We start from the raw sequence: 21,316 nt of genomic DNA on the forward strand, positions 1-21,316 counted from the left end.
ACAACCTAAAAATCTTGTGCTCCCTTTTTTTTTTGTTTTTGTTTTTTTAAGTGCAAATGATCAGAAACAACCAATTAGCCTCTAATCCTGAAAGTCACATAAAAAAAGCAAAAATGTTATATCTTTTTCAGTAAAGAATATTAAGGTTTCGCTGGATCATTAAATAGGCTTACGATGACCCATGGCAGTTCTTTGACAGTAAAACTTGGTAACTGAATTGCTGATATTTAGCTTTTGTGGTTTCCTGTGACTTGTATATTATTATTTCAGACTGTGCTCCTGACTAGAGGTAATGTCAGATTAATTCCTGTTATTCTGCAACCAGTAAAGTGTCCTCCTTGACAAAATTGCCTGTTCGGTGTGACAGACTGGCTGGCTGGATATTCAGTGCAACTTTACCATTCTGGATGTAAACAGTGGAGAAGGGAAGAGTATCATTTTACCTGCACCCTGTGCACGCCACATTCTATTTTGGTACCCTGTTATTGGCTGACCCTGTCGGCACAGAGTCTCTTCTAAACTGACTTCAGTCTGTAAAAGATGCTTCATCTTCAGAAGGCCATATCTTTAGCTCCTTCTCCGCCAGTCTTTTTTTTTTTTCTTCTGCACGCATTTTAAAATTGATAGTTTTGCAATTTTGGATGTTACACAATATTAGTGCAACTGTTTATCGAATCCGTAATTCCAGTAAAAAAAATAAAATAAATACACTCTGGATAATTTTAATGCAAATAAACATAATTTTTTGGTAAAATATAAAAGATGAGGTTGCATCAAATAAATAGATACCAATAATGTCATGCCTCAAAAAGTGCATGCCCCAGTCAAACAGTGGAAAACCACAAAATTGTCTATTAGACCTCTAATGTCATCTCTACACTCTCTTGAAGCTGACTGGGTACAAATTGTGCTCAGTCAGCATCTTTACCTGCCAGGAAGGTCGGAGAGCGACAATTCTGAACCTGATAAGGATCAGAACTTATTGTGTCCATGCTTGTTTTTCACTGGGAAAATCGGTGAATGGATGTTTGCCCGTCTCCCACTGCTTTCCGTACTGACACCTGCTGAAGAGGTCCCAGACACCTCAGCATGTAGGAATGATTAGGCAAATTTACAGCCAACTCAATCACTATTTGAAAGCTGATTGTTCAGCATAAAAAGGTAAACAAACTTCTGGCTGCTATAGCTGGGAGTCTGTATACATATCAGTGCTGTTGCCAACACAATCCTTACCAAAAGGGTTACAGTTACTTTCCTGAACCCCAGCCTCTGCATGTACAATTCTAAAAGAATAACTACAACACCTTCCCTCTTGCCATGCATTGTGACTCCTCTCATTGGGTGCTATGTATTTGTAGATGCATCAAAGCTGGTTGGTGAATATAGCAGTGTGTGGATATATCATCAATGGCCAGGTAGCAGCAAAACAGCAGCACACATTACATATGGTTCATTGTTTTCCACCATCAGGAAATCTGCCCAGAGAAAAGCCATGGATTGGAGTGCATGCATGTCAACAGGAAGTGCTGGCAAAGGGATCAATGGTGCTCAAATGCAACATTTCAAATAAAGGTGAATAAAAGTATCTTTTTAATGAAAACCATAACTTCTGCTTATGATCTACAGGCCTTTAGCTAAACTAAGGTGCACATCCACCATCATTTTTCACTAGCAAAACTGCATTACGTCCCAAACCTTTTCCTTTGTCTGTGTATATGAATTACGATTTTCAGAGATTTGCTAATCTGAAAAGTAATTGTTTTTAAAATGAATGTAAAATTTCAACACTGCAGTTTTTTTTAAAAGCTTGCGTAAGCTGTGACCAACCTACTTCATGGTCTAGCTGCAATGTGCAATGTCTGGTTTCTGTATAGACGCAAAGACAGCCTCTTAGTTCTGTCCTTCCAGGTCATGTGACTGTTGGGTTTTATTACGTGTGTGCTTAGCTGAACGGACTAGGCATTACAAAGGTGCATGATTCATCAGCAAGCTCAGCATATACTAGCTATTGTCCATAACCCACTTCTGCTTACTTGTAAGCGAAGTTCTGCAACAAATTGTACCAATAAGACTTTATTCATATGATTGCACAGAGTAGCAAGCCATACAGGGGAAATGGTATTCTACCTTCTTTTTTTATATTTAGTAATGAGTCCTAATATATGCAGTGATCGCATCTCAATGGTCGTTTTAGCTACAGTTTCAGTGTAACCCTACACATGTGGCTGCTGCGATTGCACGCTACAGGAAGGATTCTTGTGGACAGCTTAGAGTGACATACAGATGGTTTTGTAATTGAGCTTTCAGGGCCTCTCCTTCTCTGTCCTCCTGTGTTTATGAAGCGTCTATTACAAAGTCAACAGTTGATGAATACCACATGTATATTTATTATTGGGATATTAAAAGGAATCGTAGCTCATTGCAAACATCACTTCATATGTTTATGAAAGGTTTAGCCTTACAGTTAGGATAAAGAATAAATACAACTAAAAGAGTAAGCCCTGTTTTGTGGTAAAGGCACAATGCAAATGGATACAGAGGAGAAAGCAATGCTGGCCACGCACAGCTCAAAATTTGGCTAATTCCTGCTGAATGAGTCGAAATTCTAGCCATGGGTGATCCTGATGGCAAAACCTAGCTCAAGTCAGGTAGAAAATACTTGGCCACAGGCAAGTCAGGTGGAAATTTCTTTGGGCAATGCGGTCTAACAGTTCATCGCCCCAGGGCAGGCATCAGTCGTTGTGCAGTTTAGTCGGCGCTTTGGCACTAACACTACTGGGGATGCCCAGGGGCTGTTGGAGGGCTCGATGACTCCTAAATGGAGTATGTCCTTTATCTCCTGCTGTCATAGTAATGTATCCAGGCTTTGTGGAAAACATGTCCTGATGCTGCCTAAGGACCAGTCTGGCCTGGTCCTGCTGCTCCGGCCCAAGCTACCCGTCTAACCTCACTCTGTCCCTATCACTCGCTGGTAGCTCTGGCAGGGGAAGATTCTCTGAATTATCCCCGGCTGAGGCACATATAGCAGCTATCTCCTCTGGCCTCTCTTGATAAGCTTTGAGCATGTTCACATGGAAGGTTCGCTGGACTCTTTTATCTGAGCGCTTAGCTACCAAGTAGGTAGTGTCACATGTGTTCTGCAATACCTTGCAGGGTCCCTGCTAAGAGGCCTGGAATTTGTCAGACTTGGTAGGCTTGAGGGCAAGAACTTTCCGCCCTATGGCCAAGGTGCGATTCCGGGCGGTTTGATCATAGCACCGCTTCTGCCACCCCTATGTGGTCTGAAGGTTCTCCCGTACAGTGTACAGGTTGTGCCGATTTTATTTCTGCAGTATGACCAGCTTTCACTTGGTCACCCGATAAAGTAATTCCCATTCCCACTCTATCTGCTCCCTTTCTAATCCCCTGGGGTCCATCCCTGCCTTCTCCCGGTAACTAGCTAACATCAGGTCAGATAGTAGTTCCTGGGTAAAGTCAGTCGGGGTAGCCCAGGTAAAGGGTGGTACAGTCTGGTCGAGGTTAGCGGAGCTAGGCCTCACCTGGGTCCCATCATCGAATGCCTCCTCTGCTCGCCTTGCTTGCTGCAGGGTTGTCACAGGGAAGGCTTCTGGGCATAAATCCACATGGTAAGATGAAGAAAGATGTCCCAAATCATTTCCAAGTAGAACATCTGTGGGTGAATCTCTCATAACTCCAACTTCCATGTCTCTGGATCCCTAACCCCAATCCATATGCACTTGGGCAGTAGGGATGTGTAAAACTTGGCCTTCAGGCACTAGCAATGCTATGGACCTCCCGGTTTTCTCAGTCGATGTAACCATCCTGGGTTACACCAAGGTAATGGCAGCTCCGCCTTCCTCGAGTCCTTGGGCGGGTCACCCATTCCCCCATACGGCCTGTCAATGATGCCTGCAGTTGTCATCGGCAGCAGCTTGCATTGGGTTCACCTCATGGAGTAGCCCAAATTCCTCTTAACCCCAGCCGGTTGGAGTAGAGGGACTATGCGCGGCTGCTCGGGCTAGGCCAGGGGCAGCACAGTTCCATGAAGTGGCGGTGACATTCCGAGGACAGTTAGCTTGTAGGTGTCCCATTTGATTACAGCCATAGCAGTGAGGCCCGGTCTTCTTGATGGGTATAGCCAGTCGGGCCATTACAGGGATGTGTCTGACTACTGGGCTGGATATGGGCAGGTGCTGGTCTGGAGAAGCTGCAAGGCTTCGGTTGGTGAAATCTCCGGGTATTCATATACTGTTAAGCTAGTTCCGCTGCCATGCAATTAAGGGTTTTTGGTCTTGGAGTACACCAGAATAAGATCTGCTTGATTTTAGAAACGCGCACTGAATTTATACAGAAAACCATCAGATAACAGCTACTCCGATGATCTCAGACAATAGTCACCTTAGACAGTACGGCTCCCCCTAGGATTACCTTATGCATAAGAAGCCAAAAGCAGTTGGTGACCAGCATTGTCTAGGAACACGCTAAAACACAGAGTTAATTCTAAGAGCCAGTTACTTTCACTGGGAATATACATGTACCTCCTCTGGACCACCATATATCATGGCATTATATGTTTATGCTATTGCTACATCGTACAGTGGATACTACAGCCAGAACTATCCCTCTAATACAGAATGTTTGTGGATGCTTGGGGACATTGACCCCCAGATGCTGTTACCTAATGTATCTTTTTGATTGACACCAATGCTGAGCTCCTGCAGGTCTTATTCAGGACTATACAATTTCTTATACAATCTACTGATTTTGGTTTTCCTAATTTTTATTGGATTGCTAAGGACTATTTTTCTTCTATCCAATACCCACACATTATGGGCTCATAATACTGATATTGATCACACGTGGAGTTATGAGGTGGACTGGTTTTTATTATGTGTAGTTTGTCTAGTATGGTACCATTGTATATGTTGCATTTTTTCCTACATATATTTTTTGATATGAATACTGTTTTTTATTGATCCAGCGAGTTATTACCTATCTTACAGGGAAGGTGGAGCTATATTTAGTTTTTTTATTTAAGTTTTTGCATATGTTCTTTGCCCTACAGCTCACATCACCCCGGCCAGCCACCCCCCCAAGAAAGGTTGGGTATTTATCAGTCATATGGACATAGGTGTTAGTGTCTGGAGCATCACCTAAAATCCTAATAAAATTTTAATTTTTGGTTGTTACATGACAAAATGTGGAAAATTTCAAAGGGTATGAATACTTTTTTCAAGGCACCGTACAAGGAAACAGAAGGAATGAGGACCTTTTATTAGCACCAACTATCTAAAAGGGAATTCTGCGTTTTATCTTTGCCAGTCATGAGGTCATATAACTGAAAAGTCACATACTACTCACAAAGTACAGTAAACATCAAAGAGCGTTAACGATAACTAAGGAGACCTAGATACAGATCAGAGGGCACTGGGGTTATTTACTGGTCAGCCCAAGACATCTGTTTACTTTTTGTTGTTTGGTTTTCACTACACTTTATGGTGTCTATTGCACATGTTCAGAATTATTAATTGATGTTAAAGCCTATCCACACCGCTTTACTAGAGTGCTCAGAAGAAACAACCACCATTTCTAATGACAGGCTTATTGCCTTACATTTACAAACTTGTCTTTCTAGACAATTAATGAGTTTGAGTATGGTACTTTTTGTTAATATATTATCCTTTTTAACAAGCTAGCCTTTACTCTGATCGATTGTCTCTATATCCTCTTTAAATTTTACGTATACGATATCGTATGCGATATGCTTTTAGACATTTTGACTTGTGGCTAAAAATTATTTATGACAGTATATGGTGTTCTTAACGTTTTTTCTTGCATCTGTTGCTCTTTTATCCTATGCTGCCAATTACTCTGTTTAGCTGGTTTATTTTATAATAGGCTATTGTTGTGATTTTTATGTTAAGTAAAATGGTCGTCTTTAGATTCCAGGATGTTTTCAGAAAATCCAGGTGTTTCCTAAATGATGGCAAACATCTGGATTGTCCTGGATTGTCCTGGATGTGCTGTTTAGGTGATTTTCTTGTTTGAAATGTTGTCAATTTTATTAAATCAGCCTGAAAGATTTGAGTTCTGATGTGCTACATAGAAAATGCCTTGCTGTATTGAGTTGCCACTTAAAGTATAACTAAAGGCAAAATTCGTTCAGTTTACCATTAGCATTGAAAGTGAAAGTAAAAGAAAATCCAAAATTTTGGGTTGACAACAGAAAAGTAATAGAGGGGGAAATCTTCCAATGGGGACACACATTTTGTTGACATGGGGGTCCCCAAGTGATTCCATTTATTTTCAGGGATTTCCTCTCCCTTCCTGTTTTGGTTATGGGACAGGAAGTGAAGGTAAATTTCTCCATTGGGACAAAGAGTGCAAAGATTTTACCGTACAGGTGTTATAACCCTCCCATACTTTATCTAAAATGGGGGAAAAAAGTTTTGTCTATAGTTCTACTTTAAAATAAAAGCGTACATAGCGCATGCATTATTGACAACACCACAGTACTCCTGTGTGATCTAGCTCTCATATATGGATAATGAAGGAAAATTTTGGTCTTAATTAGGTTTAAAAAACAAAAACAAAACGTAGCAGTCTTTTTAGTTTTTTGTAAGGTTTGCGGCCACATGAAGTTATGTTTTCCCAGTTGTTACCCTTCTTGTCTGTATTTTTAGTTTATGCGTGTATAGTTCATTTTCTGCCTGCTAGCTTTTTATTAAAGGGACTGTTTTAGCATGTTCCATGGACTTTGATTACAAAGGACACTTGAAATTAAATTAGAACATTCATATGTTCATTATGTACAGTTTACAAAGAACATAGTTACATAGTAGTTGAGGCTGAAAAAAGACACAAGTCCATCAAGTCTGACCTGTATGTGATTTTATGTCAGTATTACATTGTATATCCCTGTATGTTGTGGCCGTTCAGGTGCTTATCTAATAGTTTTTTTTAAATGTATTGATGCTGTCTGCTGAAGCTACTGCATGTGGAAGAGAATTCCACATCCTTAACGCACTTACAGTAAAGAACCCTCTATGCAGTTTAAGGTAAAACCTCTTTTCTTCTAATTTTAATGAATGGCCACGTGTCTTATAAAATTCCCTTTCGTGGAAAAGTTTTATCCCTATTGTGGGGTCACCAGTACAGTATTTGTACATTGAAATCACATCCCCTCTAAAGCGTCTCCTCTCCAGAGAACAAGTTCAGTGCTTGTTTCCTTTCCTCATAACTATGGTCCTCCAGTCCCTTTTTATTAGCTTTGTTGCCATTCTCTGGACCCTCACCAGTTCCAGCACTTCCCTTCTGAGGACTGGTGCCTAGAACTGGATGCCATACTCCAGGTGCGGCTGGACCAGAGTCTTGTAGAGTGGGATAATTTTTTCATTTTATCTCGAGTTGATCCCCTTTTTAATGCATGCTAATATTCTGTTTCCCAGGACAGAACTCGGGGGGGGGGGGGGGGGGGGAGTCTAGCCCAGACTCCACCCCAGACCATTCAGAGTAATCCCCATTTATCACTACCCTCTGAACTCGCCCCTGTAGCCAGTTTTCAATTCATGTACTCACCCTATGGTCCATGCCAACAGACCTTACTTTGTACAATAGGCGATTATGGGGAACTGTATCAAATGCTTTTGCAAAGTCCAGATACACCATGTCTGCGGGCCTTCCTTTATCTAGATGGCAGCACACCACCTCATAGAAGGTTAATAAATTGGTTTGGCAAGAACCATTCTTCATAAATCCATGCTAATGATATCATTGTCATTACTAAAATCTTGTGTATAGTCCCTTATCATCCCCTCCAAGAGCTTGCATACTATTGCTGTTAGGCTAACTGGTCTGTAATTCCCACGGATGTATCTTGGCCCTTTTTTAAATATTGGTGCTACATAGCTTTTCTCCAATCAGCTGGTACCATTCCAGTCAGTAGACTTTTAGTAAGAATTAGGAACAATGGTCTGCTAATTACTTGACTGAGTTACTTAAGGACCCTCAGGTGCAAGCCAGCTGGTCCAGGTGACTTATTAGTGTTACGTTTTTCAAGTCTATTTCTAATTCTGTCTTTTGTAAGCAATGAGGGTGCTTCCTGTGACGTCTCATGAGGATAAACATGGCAGTTTTGGCTACTGAAGCCCCTGGATTCCCTTGTGAAGACTGAGGAGAAGAATAAATTCAATACCTTCACCATCTTTCCATCCTTAGTAACCAGGTTCCCTTCATCATTCTTTATGGGACCAATATGATCTGACCTCCCTTTCTTACAATTTATGTACTTAAAGAATTTCTTGGGATTTTTTTTTTTTTTTTTTATATACTCTCCTCCGCTATGTGCCTTTCAACCTCTATCTTAGCCTCAAGATGTACACTGAGTCTCATCTCCACACCTACTGGGCATCGGACCTACTAATTTGATGTGGATTGAGGATTATACCCATAAACCTTAAAGTCTGAGCATGGCAATTTTTATTTATTTTTTTATTTTTTTTTATTATTATTCTTGCGTTAACAAAGGTTTGTTGAATTTCCATCAGCAAGATCTTACTGAATTATGTTGCCATTAAAGTGGTTCTAAAAGCAGAATTTTTTTTTTTTTAACCTTAATGCATTCTCTTTTTCTAAGGTGAAAAACCTGTGTGCAGCTTCCCCCAAGCCCAATCTCGACCCAGTGCTGTGAAGTAAAGCAGCATCTCTCTGCTCTTTCCCTTTCTGGCTCCTGCTGCTGTCAATCAAATCTTCTTTCTTGTGCATCATCTTTAGAAGAAGCTTCCTTCTGGGATGATCGCTATACAGATCAATTTGATGCAGTGTGCGGCATATGATCTGACCAATGACATTCTGACCCTTCAACCTCTGCAGCAGTGCTGGCAGTACTCATACATCTATTTCCCAAAGACAACGTCTGGATATGATGCTGAGCATGTGCACTCAGCTTCTTTGGTTGGCCATGGCAAGGCCTTTTCTGAATGGAACCTGCCCTGTTAAACCGCTGTATGGTTTTGGCCAATGAGCTGCAGCTCAGTTTCAGGGTCTTGGCAATCTTCTTATAGCCTAGGCCATCTTTATGTAGAGCAGCAATTCTTTTTTTCAGATCCTCAGAGTTCTTTGTCGTGAGGTGCCATATTGAACTTGCAATGACCAATATGAGAGAGTGAGAGCGATAACACCACATTTTAACACACCTGCTCCCCATTCACACCTGAGACCTTGTAACACTAAAGAGTCACATGATGCCGGGTAGGGAAAATCGCTAATTTGTCCCAATTTTAACATTTTCACTTAGGGGTGTACTCACTTTTGTTACCAGCGGTTTAGACATTCGTGGCTGTGTGTTGAGTTATTTTGAGGAGGTAGCAAATTGACATTGTTATACAAGCTGTACACTCATTACTTTACATTGTAGCAAAGAGTCATTTCTTCAGTGTTGACACATGAAAAGATATATAATAACATTTTTTTTAAATGTGAGGGGTGTACCCACTTTTGTGAGTCACTGTATTTTTATTTTTTTTTGTTCCTGGAGGACAGCTGAATGTGAATCTGACTGCAGAAGTCTTGTATTCATGTGCCACAAATAGGTAGGAGAGGAACTTGGGGAATATGTTGATGCATATAGGAGAGTGGTCCGATCAAGTGGTGGGAAGGATACTGGAATCCGATATTTTCTGGAGAGTCCATTGGTCCACGAAGAAGAGATTGATTCTTGAGTAGGAATTGTCGCAAGGTGAAAAGAAAGTGTAGTCACATTCTTCCACGTGTTGACATCGCAAAACATCAAAGAGATGGAAGGTTGTTAGGAGAGGGCCTAGGGTAGGTTTACATCTCTTGGGTTGTGATGAGGGGTCCGGGGAAATGTACCATATGATGGGGCCATGCTGGATATTGCTAACTCGTTTGTAATGTTGCGCAGAAAGTGCAACTGACACACATTCGGGGCATATATAGTGATGATGGCGTACGAAGCATTGTTTATAACACAGAGAAGAATGAGGAAACTCCATTCGTTGTCTGCAATATAATCTTGAAGCTAAAAGGAGAGGGCATTTTTGATGGCAACAAGAATACCCCTTTTTTAGCTGGGGATGATGTATCTATAGGTATCAGGGATGATCTTCCAGCTTTGTAGGAGACGTAGGCCATCTTGGAGAGTTGTCACTATGTGCTTAGTGCCATTATGTGTGATTGTGATTTTAGCTGGAGCCACCCATTGGTACAGGATATGATGGTTACTTAGAGCTTTTGTGACTGTGCTGGGTTGTGCGACGTTGTAGCGTGTGCTGCGACAGATTCACAAAGAGCTGCAGCTGAGAGTAAAGGTCGGGCAGTGTGCCCAGTGATCTTGTTTTCTGCATTAGTTCTTTGACGTGTTAAAAATGGATGCAGAGTATTAAATCCCTGGGGATTGTTTCTGGAAGAAAGGGAGGTTTGGAGAGTCTGTGAATACGATCGATTATCATCTTGGAGTTCTTTAAATCTGGCAGTAGTACTTTGAATAATCCTTTAGCATATGAGGAAAGGTCCTGAGCCTGCACAGATTCAGGGACGCCGCACATTTTATTGTTTTGGCGGGACCTGTCTTCAATATCTGTCAGCTTGTCTTTGATCCATCGGTGTTTGTCAGTGTAGTTGTTGTCGTGTGCATCAACAAGATCATTCCCATGTTTGTTTCGACATATTCTGTTTGAGATATTCTGTTATCAAGGGAGGTGACAGTGTTTTTGAAAAAGGGTGAGCATGTCCGCTTGAAGTGAGCTCGGGGATATGAACATTTCCTTTAGGGTATTGTCCATGACAGGCTGTCCCATGGTAGAATATGTGGCTATTAGATCTGGCTGTAAGCTCTGGGGTCCCTGGGTGGCAAGCTGCTAGTCTATCTCCTGTATTGTTGGGACCAGGGAGTCCAGCCTGATCCTGGCTTTAGCTGGACAAACGGCTGCAGGTGTAGCCGGTGGGAATGATGGCGGGCTGGAAAAGCCCTGCATTTGTGGACAGGCAGGTGAGGAAGAGCTCTGTGCTGTTAGGCAAGCTGAGAGGGCAGCGGGAACCGCATGTCCGTGTATTAGCTGTGGTGCTGTGCGGCTGGCTAATACATGAAGTCTGTTCATTTCCGTGGGCGTCTGTCCCCCTTCCTTTTCAAGGACATGCCGCTGGGCTTGAGGCAGTGTGTGGGCAGGGTTTAAGTGGCTTACCAAGCCTCGGAGGGGGCCGATGGACGCTGAGGTCCCTGCCTGAAGAGAGGACCCTGCAGATTAGGCTTTCATGTTGTCCGTGCATTGGACATCATCTTTGAATTGAGATTTTGATTCATCTGTGAGGCTGTGGTTTGTGGCACAGTAATTAAAGAGAAACCTCTACTTGATCATAAAAATGACAGCAAAGGCATCTTTTAGAAATTTTTAGTAATTGCAGTCTACTATCAGATATGTGTAGATAATTTCAGGCTTTTTATTCTTTGCATACATTTGTTTTTCTCTACCCCCCCCCCCCCCCATAATTCTCATAGTGGCCATTAACCTTCAGGGCAGATTAATCCATCTCCCTTTATTTCCTGGAGCTCTGGGCTGGGTCTGCCTCCTGGAACATGTGAAACAAACATCCTGGGATGCAGTTATGAGGCTCGGACTACATCAGCAGTGCCTCACTCAACCTGGAAGTATTAAAAAAAAAAAAAAAAAGGAGTAATCGTAAGTAAAAGCAAAAAAAAAAGCATTTTAACTAATGTAAGATGGGTTCACATCCACATTCAGAGCTATAGTGGGTATATAAAAGAATCACCCCCTTTTAAAAGAATCACATTTTGTTGCTTTATAGCCTGAAATGACAAGACAAACCCAGTTTTATCCAGCTGTAGTTACTTATAACATCCAAGTGAAAGATGCATAACGCCAGCATGTCAGAAATAAATTCAAAAATAATAATGGCCTAGACAGTCACTTCCTATCATAGATGCAACAAGAAATTTCCATCTTAGACATTTGCCATTGGAAAAGGTGTTTTTCCATTGGTTCATGTTTCCTCGTCTTTTGTGTTGGTGACAAATTTTGGATGTGTATGCAGTAAAAATAACAGTGCTACATCTATAGGAGCATATGTGTCTCCACGTAAACTGTTGTCACTATAGAAATCCTGAATATTTAATAATAATCATTACAAATTGTGATATATAATTGCTTGTGAAAGTGATTTTGCATTTGATAAGTCAATTTTATGGTCATTAGATTAGTGGTATTAAGTGATCCAGTTCTCCTTCATCGGGAAGATTTAAACAATATTGTCAGCTTTTAAATGCTTTCATCATTAAAGCAGAGTTCCACTCAAAGTGGAACTTACGCTTATCTGTCTCCCCAATAGGCTTCACTGCTGGGTTCCCTTACCAGGAATGACGGCAGCTGCACCTAACAGCTGATCTGAAGATCGGCTGGGGTGTTGGCATCGCAGGCTCCCTGGACAGGTAAGTGTCCATATATTAAAAGTCAGCAGCTGCGGTATTTATTTTGTGGGGGGTTCTGGACCTCCTCTTTAAGCACTGGGATTTACTAAAGATGTATTCTATATTTGCCTTAAATTATGGTTAATGATGTTTTAAGTGTTGTATACTTTTTTTTTTTTTTTCTTTTAAATGTTTGTATTGTATATTGTGTGTGTGTGTGTGTGTGTGTGTGTGTATGTATATGTATATATATATATATATATATATATATATATATATATATATATATATATATATATATATATATATATATATATATATATATATATAATTTTTTTTTTTTTTTTACGTAAAGTAGTACTAAAGCTAAAACTTGCTGTTTAAATGTGCCTATAGATATGGGGATCCAGACACTTTAAGTCTATATTGTGTAGGCAGCTTCAGATAGTCCCAGCTTTCAGACCTTGGCAGAAAGAGCAGAGACATTTTATAGAACCTGCCCAATCATGTTGTTTTTCCCATGCACATTGCTTGTACATATTTTTGAATGTTGTGTTCTGCTATCTTAGGTGTTGACTTACACTATACTTTTTTTTTTCTGTTTTAACCAGACTTCTTCAGTGAGTGAACACCAGTGTTACTACAATGAAACAATAGCCTTTTTCTATAACCGGAGTGGAAAACCTCTAGCCACAGAATGGCACACTGTCAACAAACTGGTGATGGGACTTGGTATCACTGTATGTATATTCATCATGTTGGCCAACTTACTGGTTATGGTGGCTATTTACGTCAACCGACGATTTCACTTTCCTATTTATTACCTAATGGCGAACTTGGCTGCTGCAGACTTTTTTGCAGGACTAGCTTACTTTTACTTAATGTTTAACACGGGTCCTAACACTAGAAGATTAACTGTGAGCACTTGGCTGCTTCGTCAGGGTCTGATCGACACTAGCTTGACAGCTTCTGTAGCCAATTTGCTGGCAATTGCCATAGAAAGACACATTACAGTATTCAGAATGCAGCTGCACACACGGATGAGCAACAGAAGAGTGGTTGTTGTCATAGTAGTCATCTGGACAATGGCTATTGTGATGGGAGCAATACCAAGCGTTGGATGGAATTGTATTTGTGACCTTGAACACTGTTCCAACATGGCTCCTCTCTACAGTGATTCCTACTTGGTGTTCTGGGCCATTTTCAACTTGGTTACGTTTGTGGTGATGGTAGTTCTCTATGCACATATATTTGTGTATGTTCGGCAAAGGACTATGAGAATGTCAAGGCACAGTTCTGGGCCTAGGAGAAACCGTGACACAATGATGAGTCTTTTGAAAACTGTTGTCATTGTATTAGGTGAGTACTTTTACCCTTTTTACATTTTCATTGTAACATTTTCCTAAAAAAAAAAAGACCCATTGTGTTTAATAAGGTATTCAAAACATTGATGATCTTTTGTGCTTAGTAATCTATTGTACATAAATTCATCTCTTTACTGATCTGGCTTTGGCTCAAATTGTAAGATGTTTCATATTTATTGATGTACTAGTGGAAGTGATCAGTTTAAAAAAAGGCTGCTGATGGGTATAAAACAGGGATATGTAATTAGCAGACCTCCAGCTGTTGCAGAACTACAAGTCCCATGAGGCATAGCAAGACTCTGACAGCCACAAGCATGACACCGAGAGGCAGATGCATGATGGGACTTGTAGTTATGCAACAGCTGGAGGTCCGCTAATTGCATATCCCTGGTATAAAGCTTAAATATACTGTGGCATCTGACGGAGGTTAACTGTGCTTGAATGTTGGCTGTTTTGATTCAGGCAAAGCTAAGACCCTTCGTGGTAGTGTTGCACCTTCCCTATTCCCTCCTGCCCCCCCCCCCCCCCCATTTATATGTGTTGGCTTGTCTCTATGGGCTACCTTACTAGACAATGAAAATGTATACAAGAGGCTCAGCAAGCTTCAGAACCAGCAGGAAGTGCCAAAGGTTGGCCTGACCAGAACATACAAGCATTCCAGTAGAGCATGGGCAATAAAAGCTGCTAGGTATGCTTTTTTTTTTTTTGTTAAACTGACAGAGTTGCTGTAATGCATATAAATGATATATGCGTTTACTGTTTTATAAATCACATTTATTGACTTATAATTATAAATATATGTTCATATTGACAATTATATTTACAGATTTTTATGTGCAGGCTTCCTTCTTAGTAGTAAGACTCCTTGATGGTGTCTTTCTTAGCCTTTTAGCTCGCTTTGAATATTCCCGACAAGACTTGTTTAAATTAAATCGACTTTTCTTCAGTCTGTAATCATTTAAAATGTCCACAATGGTTGAGGAGCACAAAGACCATGTGATGTTTGTTTTGGGTTGGGGTCACATGAGGGGGTTCTGCATTTTTTTATTTTTTTTATGGCATGAATAAGTAAAAATGAGTTCATGACTTGCATGCAGCAGCAGCCATGAGCTGTTTTTCGATCTAATGCCCATGTGCAAAAGTGATACAATACAAGCAGCCCAGTTCACTTTGTTTGCCAGTATTATGCAGACATGTTTTTTTTGACCAATCAAAGGGGCGAGTCTAAAAAAGAAAAAAAAAAAAAAATGTACTGAAGGAACTGAATCCACAGTTCTACTCAACCATGGATCCTAGAATTCACAACAAAGAACAAAGAAAACCTGAATTTATGTTTGCTGGTCATCTCCTCCTGCAGTTTTGATCCCAAAAAATAAATAAATCACTCAGTAGTAAACATTTTCAGGTTCAGCAACTTAATGGGCTGGAGATCTGGAACGATGTCTGGTGTTCTATCATTCTGTAGGACACAGGATAGACATCTGGCATTTTTCTGGCATTTTAAAATGCAACTGTCATTGATGGTTCAGGTGGAGGAGGGACTACATTATGGCAGCACAATGGGGGGGGGGGGGGGGGGGGTTGTTCACTGTACTAGGAGTGAAAAGATGATCTAATGTGGGCTCATTTATTTAATCTCATTGGGGACTGACCCCCTTGTAGCAGCAACAGGGCTCCCAACCGTTTTTTTCTTTGACACCATTGAGATATAGATAGATTTTTTAATAGTCCAGTTTTAATTGGATTTTAATTTAGGAAGCGCAACACCCCCTTTTTTTCTATTTTCAGGGCTCCCAACCGTACTATCTTTGGAACCACATCTTTCTGTCCCTTTTTCCTCCTCAAATGTCCCTCATAACGTGCCAAATCTTTTATCCATGCTTCAAATTATGGCACTGGTTAAACACAAGTAAAAAAAAAAAAATGTCAGTGAAAAAATCCCCAGTAGGTTTTAATTTATCCTTCATCCCTCTACAGGGGAGGTTGTGACAGGGATGTGTGCTTATAACTAAACATTCTGTGTTAAAATGGGTCTTTCTTTTTTTTATATCTATATAGGTTGGAATTTATGTTAAAACAAATACGTTAAAGCCAAAGGAAAAATATTGAACATGCTAAACAGAATATGACAATATCTAATTTTATTAAATTAAATGTTTTCCGATTTTAGTCCACTTTCCTTTTATGGTAGAGGTTTGTGAATACCACATTCAATACACCCATCTTGTACAAAGTTGGTTTTGAATTGAGTTGCAAGTCTATTAGACATTTCTTATTTGTTTAAAGCGGGAGTTGTGCATTTTTTTTTTTTTTTTTAAGTCAGCAGCTACAAATACTGCAGCTGCTGACTTTCACTCAGCTGTCCAGCGTGCCCACGATGTTGGCACCCGAAGCCGATCTGTCGCTAGGCTCTAGGGTGCTGCCACCACCATCTTCGATATGGGAATCGGGAAGTGAAGCCTTGCAGCTTCACTTTGCGGTCCCCTTCTGCGCATGCGCGAGTTACGCTGCTCAATACGGACAGTCCCTGCTGTCTCTGGGACCGGTGTGTTTCCCAGCAGACAGCGGGGAAGGGACAGGAAGTGGTGTAAATACCCGCAGCTTCTGCGGCTATCTAGGCCCAGAAGTGGATGCAAATACCTGTATTATACAGGTATCTGCACACCCTCCCCCCTGAAATGTGGCAATTACAGCACCGGAGCAGGGGAGGATTCCGATGAGCGGAAGTTCCACCTTAGGGTGAAGCTCCGCTTTAAGATCAGCCTTAGTTCCCCTTCCTATGTAGTGGTTATGGGGTTTGAATCCAAACTTAGCTTCACTTTAGTTGTTTCAAACTAAATTTAATGCAGGCTGGGTCTAGGTACTCTATCAGCATTAATTTCTGCAAGACTTTAAATGGATTATGTAGTAAGCTCCTTCTGAAAATACTAGATACTGAGCTATCTCTTACCCCAGTGCATTGTGAATTACTAACCCAGATCACACGTACAGCTGATGAAAACCAGAGCAAAAAGTAGGAATTTCTGATTTGCATATCTGTTCCATGTTACAAAGTAATACATGCTGGGGTCATCCTAACAGCCAGGAAACTCACATTTTCAGTAGGACCTTTACAATGTAGCCTACAAACTTCTCGTAGCACAGTTTTCATACAAAATTCTGTGGAAAGCAAAGGTGGCCAATTTTGTCATGCATTGTAGGCTATTGGGCAAAGTTGCAAGTTCAGAATTCATGTTCTTATATGGTCTCTCCCAGTTCTAGTCACTGTATGATTTTAATGATCATCCCTACCCCTTAACATTCAAGAAGTCATGCAAGTCTACAATTTAATGTATATACCCTATAATCAGTCCAGGCCAGACATGGTGATTATTAATAAAACCCATAAAATACAGCGCTATTCTTAAATGTGATTTGTGTAACAATGAAAATTTGTGACAAAAAATTAGTGAAGATATACAATAAATGCAGCAGCAGCTTTAAACGTGAGATACCCACAATTCAAATACTAATTTTTTCCAAATAAGCTGCACTATAATGATCCAAAAATACTATGTGAAACAAGTAAATGAATTAAATAAATCAAAAACAACAGTTTGACAAAATATAAACAAAAAATGCATATATATGTGATCAAATGTTAGTCCTTTTCCCCGTCAACAGAGATTCTGCTTGTAGTCTCCAACGTGTTTTATCACACCACACCAATAAAGAAAAAGTGTCATCAGAGTTGCAGAGAAAGACTTCCACCACCAACAATACTGCCGCTTACCAGCTAAACTGATCCCATCTGAGAGATCAGATGTCGCCAATATCTCTGAGATGGGATTAATTCATTTACTTGTTTCACATAGTATTTTTTGGATCATTATAGCGCAGCTTATTTGGAAAAAATTAATGGTGATTATTACATTTTGATTTTCAGAAAATGCTCAGAACTAAATTGTTATACCTAAAATACATAATAAAATTATGTTATTCATTAAAAAATACAACTGTTTTTACTATACGTAAAGATAAACACCCCTTCCCCTTCATGCTAGACACATTACTAAATAATTTAAAGAGAACTCTAGGTGATGAATGAAATACATTAGCAGCAAGCCAAAGACAACTCTATTAATTTACATATATTATATGTTCTAGCATTATTTTATTACCTGAAATTATAACAGCATTCAATGTATTCTGAGACATAGCTGTCGTACATCCATATTTGCCCCTTCCTTCCAGGGATCTCGAGGCATTTGCTAAAGTCACAATTTCTCACGTGTTCAATTGTAAACACTAAAGTAATGTCCATATAGAATGGGAGATTATTTCAGCCAATTGGCACTAAGATTGTATTACAATACCTATTGCTGCTCTTGGCTGAAGCTGGTAAAAATAATTAGAATTTCCTGGTAAAGCACCCTTTTTTTGTGATAGGACCAGGCTTTTTAGTAGGCCTCATTCAAACTGGGTGTAAAAAAAAAAGACATCTTTTAGGGCGTTTAGCATTCTTTTTGTCCTTGCACATATAGACATTAACATGCGTTGACACTTTCCAAAAACTTGGTGCCTATATGAACAGTCCTTTCATTGCTTTTGTGGTCTGTATACTGTATCTGTAGACTTCAGCTTGAGCAGCACTATTGAATTGTTAACCAACATTTTGTTCCTGATCTTTGCTTTAAAGTAGAACTTAAAGCAGTTGTATACCGTTTTCCCAGGGGTGGACTGACCATTAGGGCACTCAGGCATTGCTCGAGGGCATGGTGCCAGTAGGGAGCCCCATGAGAGTACCTGTGTCCCAATGAATCTGTGCTTATCCCGGAACTCAGTGTCAGAAGAAGTTCCAGCACTGGGCTGCCTGGGCTTCCACATGCAGCAATCTCCCCTTTGTGGCAGCCGAAACTGGCATCTCTCCCTCCTGAGCCTGCACACTACAGAGAGCTCACTGAGGATCCTCCTCCTCGGCTCCGGTGTACACACAGAAGGGGGTGGAGCTAGGGAGGAGGGACATTAACTGCAAGAGCCATGCTGAATATCTGAGGTCTGTGCATAATTTATGGATAGAGGAGGGGGACACAGTAACCAGGAAGGGGGGGACACACATGGAGAAGCGATGGGGGGCAAGAGGATATGGGGTGGGGGGTGCTTTTGGAGGGTAGTGGACTTGTGCTAGTAGGGGGGAATGTGGGGGTAATTCTGCCCCCCCACTAGCACAAGTCCTCTTTCCTCCAAAAGCACCCCCCAGCACATGTCCTCTTGCCCCCCTTCCCCCAAATCATAAAGATGCCACCTGCCCCTATTTGCTCTCATCTTAAGGTCCCCCCTCTGCCCTCATCCAAGGTCCCTCCTCTGCCCTCATCCAAGGTCCCTCCTCTGCCCTCATCCCAGGGCCCCCTCCTGCCCTCATCCCAGGGCCTTCTCCTCTGCCCTAATCCAAGAGCCCCCCTCTGCCCTGATCCCAGAACCCCCCCCCCTCTGCCCTGATCCCAGAACCCCCCTCTGCCCTGATCCCAGAACCCCCCCCTGCCCTGATCCCAGAGCCCCCCTCCTCTGCCCTGATCCCAGAGCCCCCCCTCTGGCCTGATCCCAGAGCCCTTCCCCTCTGCCCTGATCCCAGAGCCCCCCCTCTGCCCTGATCCCCAGCCCCCCCTCCTCTGCCCTGGTCCCAGAGCCCCCCCCTCTGCCCTGGGAACCCCTCTGTCCTCATCTCAACGGTGTAACCTTGTGCAGTACAGCGACCAGGGGGTTAAAGCAAGTGATAAGGAGGCGTTGTGTTGCCTCTTCATCACCTGCTTTGACCCCTTGGATCACACACCAACATGCTGCAACTGCGCACATTGCACATGGTTGCAGGGTATTTCAGAGTGGCCTTATTCACTTGACCGGGTCGTGATCACCCACCCAAAGCAACAGAGGGGTATAATTCTGTCCGCAGCACGTGTACATCCTCAGCTGCTGCCTCTGCAGTGAAAGGGGGTAGGAACGAATGTATGTAATGGGGCAGTGTGGCTGGGACACAGGGGGGGCCCATGAGCTCCTATTGGCCAGGGAGGGCCCATGAGTTGTCAGTTCGCCCTTGCGCTGGACATTTTTTTTTTCGTCCTGCAAGGTAAAGTCCTAATATGCATTGCATGAAACTTACCTTACAACAAAGCTGTTCCAGCGCTGCAATGTCAGCGCTGTAGCCGATACCATTTTTACCTATCTTGCTTCCGGGTTCAGGGACTCCGGTTCTGTGATTGGCCGGAGCCACAATGGCGTCACTCGGAGCTGCTGTTCACGGCACAGGGCTCAGAAAGAACAGCACCCATGGCCGTTCCTTCAGAGTGCATGTGCCAGTGATTTCACTGGCTGCATGGTAATGTTTAGGAGACATTTACACTACCTATAGGTAAGCCTATAATGAGGCTTACCTATAGGTAAATGGTAGACGAAGTTTACTTCCTTTTTAAGCCAACACTGTGTTTTGTTTTGTTTTTGTTTTCTGTAAGGTGTGTGTTTTTTTTATGCTATCTGTGCCCCATTGGAAGTGCAAGTAAATCCCTACAAATTGAGAATTCCTCGGGGATGCCCAGGTCACCAGAATTGGTGTCCCATTGGAATATTTTCCCTCTTACTGTTATGCGGACAACCCAATATTTGTGATTTTCTTTCTTTTTTGTGATAAGGTAAGGTGTCTCTCCCTAACAGGGGCACAAACGGTGATTAAAAACCTTATATGTGTTCTAATCTCTCCCTACTCTATCCAAAACGGAAAAAAAAGTTTGATTTGTTTATATTTAATGCAGTCAACTAGCAACAGCCTGAATAGCTTCATCCCTTTCTTTAGCATGTTTAGGTCTCAGTGTAGCAAAAAAGAAAAACCCTCTTTTCCATAAACTCTCTGGCTCTTCCTTCCTGGGCTTCAAGTGTCAATTTTAAGCTATGCAGCCATTGTAATGCGTATGGGCAGACCATGGTTCTCACTGATGACTAATTATTTTAGGCTTTGGGGTCGGTTATTTATATATTGGCAGATGTCAGTTTTAAAAGCTGAGAAAAAAAGTACTGGTGGTCTACTCGGGAATCTAAAGAGCCCTGAAATTTGAAGGTGTAGGTGAGTTTTTACTTCAATCTAAGATTTGTATACTGAAATCGAATCTTTTCTTTTTCTAAGGTTTTTATTTTTTAGAAACCGAACACACTACCAAATTTCAGCTATTTATCTTATAAACCGCTTATCTGTGCACAATTAGTTAACAAAATTTCCCTCCAGTCTGTTCTCCGAGACCAAGGAGTTCTCCTGATGAGTGCTGCAGTCTTACCTATCACATAGAACAGAGAAGGTGAAGCCAGGCTGTTACAGCCTGCTGATCAAAGGCACTCTGCCCTTCCTGTAACAGTCATGTGTAATGGCTTTCTGCACAGAAATAGATGTATGCCAATTGCGTTGCTTAGAGATGGCCATGAGAGCTTAGTTACTAGCTGTTTGTATATTTGTTGCACATTAGTAACAGTGTTTTTTGGTGAAAAAAAG

The 21,316-nt window shown here is 41.5% G+C and overlaps 1 protein-coding gene across 3 annotated transcripts in view; it reads left to right on the forward strand.

Annotated features, from left to right (window-relative positions):
- LPAR1 (lysophosphatidic acid receptor 1) overlaps positions 1 to 21,316 on the forward strand; it is a 220,247-nt gene that overhangs the window by 162,791 nt on the left and 36,140 nt on the right. For all 3 annotated transcript variants that reach the window (XM_077475260.1, XM_077475261.1, XM_077475262.1), the window contains one exon: positions 13,054 to 13,801. In XM_077475260.1, the coding sequence (XP_077331386.1) occupies positions 13,054 to 13,801 (748 nt within the window). The remainder of the gene's footprint in view (positions 1 to 13,053; positions 13,802 to 21,316) is intronic.

The sequence above is a fragment of the Lithobates pipiens genome, unplaced genomic scaffold (assembly GCF_037356315.1).
Source record: "Lithobates pipiens isolate NorthernLeopardFrog02 unplaced genomic scaffold, aLitPip1_a1.2 Scaffold_13, whole genome shotgun sequence".
NCBI classification, from domain to species: Eukaryota; Metazoa; Chordata; class Amphibia; order Anura; family Ranidae; genus Lithobates; species Lithobates pipiens.